At 30.8% G+C, this 4,901-nt stretch overlaps 1 protein-coding gene across 2 annotated transcripts in view; it reads left to right on the forward strand.

Annotated features, from left to right (window-relative positions):
- The first annotated feature begins 2,776 nt into the window (after positions 1-2,776).
- LOC108733134 (kelch-like ECH-associated protein 1) overlaps positions 2,777-4,901 on the forward strand; it is a 20,165-nt gene continuing 18,040 nt past the window's right edge. For both annotated transcript variants that reach the window (XM_018464189.1, XM_018464195.1), the window contains exon 1: positions 2,777-2,914. In XM_018464189.1, the coding sequence (XP_018319691.1) occupies positions 2,787-2,914 (128 nt within the window). In that variant the 5' untranslated portion in view covers positions 2,777-2,786. The remainder of the gene's footprint in view (positions 2,915-4,901) is intronic.

Raw genomic sequence — 4,901 nt, forward strand, 5'->3', positions numbered from 1 at the left:
ATCTTTTCTTCATTTTATCTTATTGGTTCTATTTATAAAGGAAGGTACCTGAAAATATAAATGTAGCTGTATTATATAGAAATGAAAATTTTATTACGGCCTATTTTTTATTTTAAATATAAAAAATTATTCATTACATTGTTTGGTGTTTCTTTTTTTATTTATTCGATGTGCTGAAAACTCAAAATTTATTTTTGATGCCGTAAAATTGATAATCACTAAAAAATATTCCCTATAGTTGTATATAATATTGTTTTGTGTGTTGTGATTGAAAAGCCGTAATTCGCAACGTTCATAGACATTTTTTTTAAGATAAAATAGTTTTTAATGTATAATGCATTGAATTAACAATTGTAATTTACTAATCAACCACAAAATAGATATAAAAAGAAAACAATTCCCCGCTATAGGAATATAATAAGTCAGTAGTGTGTTGATTATTTGTTGATCGTTAACCATGTTATTTTATACCTTTGATAGCGGTCAATTATGAAATTTTATAATTTTTACCTGTTTGTGAATCTTATTTTGCTTCTGCCTACATTTTTTTTTTTATTTTAACATTTTGTTGAGGGACTGTTGAGTTAACACATTTTTTTTTAATAATTTAATAAATAGCAATACGAATACTTGAGTCAAAATGTAAAATTTCTGACATATGACAATTTAAATATACTCAGATTTCAATACTCTGCCTATATGCACAAATTAAAAAGTTAACAAATTCAAATAGGACCATATTCTTGAGATGTAGCCCATAAAGATCAAACGTAAATGACTCTTCAAGTAATGTTTTATCATTTCTCAATTTTTTACCCTAATTTAAACGGAATCACCAAAGTATTTTTATGAAATCACATTTTTCTACTTTTCAACATAATCCTTAACATTAAAATTATTCCAAAGTTTTGGGTGTTATTCTCATCGGTGGCTGTACTGTGTTCAGAAGTGCACATGTAAGAAGTACGCTCTGTTTATTGTAGGCAGCTCTTTTAAAAAATCGCTTAACTCATTCAAACCCCACTTGCTTTTGTGTTGTGCTACTTGAAGCTTCTGGTCACTGATTTTATGAACTTTGTTCAAAAGACACCTCCTGAAGGGAGGTAGTGTCTGACTTTTACCTATTAAAACCCCTCCTCCAGTGGGGAGATAAACCCGAAGGTTGCTCCTCCCCGGGAAGGCAAGGGAAATGTTGGGAAGTGGGAGGAGGATAGAGTTGGGAAAAGGGTTGAGTGTGGGGGGACAGGAGGGAGTATTTCGGGAGGGAAACCATTGAAGTAGGTAGTCCACCTCTGAAGTGACGGGTGGACACTCACGCTAAAAAGCAAAGTATGAAATGTTGTGGACCTTGCGGGCTTGTACTAAAAATCCTACCATTTCCATCGGGCGAGTTCGCTTATTCGTGAGCTTCCCTTTATCTTCCAAACACTTGCCTATGTCTATGAACCTAGTAAAACCAAACTCAAAATTACTAGTCACAGATAATAATACTTTCTCACTTACCTTTTCTGATGCATGGTTCTCATACTTAAACATTCCTCGTTACCATGCAACCTCCTTCAACTAAACTGTAGGGTGCAAAGAATCTGAATCTAAGGATGTTTGTTTCTTAATTTATGGTTTAGAGGATTAGGCGATTAATTTACTAATTTTTGACTTCGAATAGGTATTTGGTTTGGTGTGATTTCCATAATTAGCTGGCAACAGTTGGCTCTACAACTTACAGCGAAAATTTTATTACTTCAAACTAGAAACTACATCATTATAAATTGTGTTGTAAATAAATACAGAACATTGCCTGACCAATTGCTTGGAGTCTGGAAGTTGACACAAAATTTATATTTTACATTTGCAAACGGAAATAATTTTAAAATTATGTAAAATATATATACTAATTAATACTTCCAATTAAATAAGATATTCAAGATATAAATGTGACAAAGAAATGTAAATTACTAAAACAATTTGGAACAAATTCAAATCATAATAAAATATTAATTAATTCAAAAAGAACCAAGACTATGACGCACAACAATATTTAACAGTTGGGATAAAAGAACTTTGACTATAAGACTACCTGTAAAACAACTAGTTTAGATTATGAATAAAATAAATTTTATCAATCGACTGATGAGAACTCATTCGAGTGGTCATTTGTGGTTCAAAAAGTATCAAACTCCTGCCAACTGTTTTCTTTATACTATAGTGTCGGCATTTACTCGGATTGTATCCATGTTTCAGCCCTTTATGATGGTTATTACCAAATAATACTTTTGCTTTTCTCAGTTTTTTGATTGGAGGTAGTTTAGTTTCAAGACAAACTAAAGAATGTAAGAAATTAAAACGAAGGTATGAGACTAAAAAGTCTAAAATTGAATAAAATAATCTCGTGGTTACAATAAAATACGCTAATTTTGATGTATGGGTAAAACTAAACCGTTGCAGAGAAGTGGGCGGGTTAAATATCAGCTTCAGGGTGTATATTTGGTTGCATATTTATACATTCTGATGACATATACAGGGTGTACACCCTGTATGTGTAACATGTTATAAGTTATAATTTATAGCGTAAGCATGGATTAAATTTTTTAATATTTGACGTATAAAGGGATCGATTATAAAATTATTGAAAATGTAATCAAAATTAATATAATGTAACTGTATCCAACGTTCTAATTTAGACGAGCTTAGCAAATAATATAATAATGTATAACATTTTATACTATTCTAGGCCTAGGTGTTTTTTTAATATTCTATCTATCAATTATTGCCAAAAATCCTTGATAATGTGTATTGCTTTTTGTTGTTTCAGGAAAGATAATACTAGATATGTGGATAATGTGTTTTCCAATTCACATTGTTTACAAGGAAATTTCAGTAAGGATGTTTACCTGTTGTTGCTCACATTATTAAGGTAAATTTTTTTTTTATTTAAGGTTTTGTTAACGTATTTATTGTTTTATTTGACATTTTTTTATGGCATTCTATTAGATTATTGAATAAAATATAGGAAGTTTTAGAACTCCGTGTACATACACCAACCACAAATTTATTCGTTTACCCGTGAGAGGGTGCCACAAGTACCAAAAAATTTCTCGGACAATTAAAAAAAGCTTCCAACGATTTCAATTAAATTTGTAACCTAGATACGTCTAGAAAGTACTAATTGCTGAAATACACATCAATTTTCTTAAAATACGACCACAATGAAAATCACCTCTACTATTAGCAATAATTGTTCGGAGGGTTGAAAGGATATAACTTACCTTCATTTTTTGTCTTTTCGATGGTTTTCGACAGTAATTCATAGGCAGCAACACTGTCTATGTATTATAAATTTGGAGTCAGCCTTCTTTCATTTTTGTATTTTGAAAGTCGCAATCTCCTACTTAAAGTAACATCGTAAAAGATAGTAAATGCGAAATCCGCTGATAGTCCAGTCAATGGTTTTTTCCCTCATAATTTGGCTGAACAGCACCCATTTGAATAATAATTTGGATATAAGTTCTACTTACCCTCTTTCGTTGAAATTAAGTACGGGAATGGATAGATTGACTAATTCTAAGCAACTTTTGTTGTGCAAAGTTTTCAGATGGTTGTTTATGAATGACTCTCAAAATAAGTATTTTATCAAAAAATCATTCTGTTTAAAAATATAGCTTATAAAAAATAAAAAAGGCTGAGTTAAAAGTATCAGTACACTCAATACAGCTTGTTAAAAGTTGGTTTTTATTCGTCAAAATCGAAAGTTTCAACGTGAAATAACCAAAAAACAATGCTTTTTTCAGGGGTAAACTTGGAAAACTTTTTTTGAAGTGCTTCATGTTCGTTTTTTTTTTTATAAAAGTCCCTACCATACGAGTTACGACAAAAATTTTTTGGTATATATTTTTGGCGGCAAAAAATGTGAAAATCACCCGTTAATTATCACCCCAATTAAAAATAATCGTTACCACTTTACATTTCACTTTATTTATGTACTTTCAATATGCACANATTGAGTAAGATATAGTCGTTTAAAGTTTGTATACCTTTGTGAACAGTAACTTGTTCAAGCTCTTCCAGCTTAAACCGTTTAAAAACTCTTGAAAAAGCCTACAAAATGGTTTTTTGTTGGACTTAATAGTTCAAAAATTCAGCGAGTTATGGGAAGAACCTAATCATATATTTTTACAGTTATCGTAATACATATATTGGAACACTGACGGAATACACATTATATCTGTATTTTAGGCACAGACACTGTTCACATACGTATAACACACATGTGCGCGAGCGCACACACATAATTTTAAATTTTTTAAGATAAGTATTAAAGATAATAATTATACGATAAGAATTATAAGATATTAACAGATACATATATTGAGATTATTTCATAAAGCTTTTTTCTATTATACAAGTCGTACGTTTCATTAATAACATTCTTTCCAAGCCATTGCATTTATACATTATGTTCTCATTCAAGAGAAAATTATTAGGGTAAAGGTCTAGATTATCGGCAGAGGGGATTGAAAGAGGAGGCCTTTCTGAGTAAACCACCATAAAAAGTTCGCAGCGATCACACCCCCATAAAAAGTTATGGGGTTGCAAAGTTCTGTAATTTTCCAATTTTCATACACTATAAAGGTCTAGATGATGGGGTGGGGGGATCGAAAGAGGAGGTCTTCCCCACCACTGTGCCATAAAAAGTTCATGGCGGTCTGACCCCCAAGTTATGGGGGTTCAAAGTTAATAAATAATGCCAATTTTTATATATTTCTAGGCATGTAAATATTTATATAGTCATTCTTAAACAATATTCAAAGGTAAAACTAATGAAAAATACATAAAAATATTGAGAAAGTTATATAAAACATTATTTAAATATCTTTATCAATAGGGTAGGTTAGGTTAGGTTA

Source organism: Agrilus planipennis, unplaced genomic scaffold, assembly GCF_000699045.2.
Source record: "Agrilus planipennis isolate EAB-ADULT unplaced genomic scaffold, Apla_2.0 scaffold53, whole genome shotgun sequence".
NCBI classification, from domain to species: domain Eukaryota; kingdom Metazoa; phylum Arthropoda; class Insecta; order Coleoptera; family Buprestidae; genus Agrilus; species Agrilus planipennis.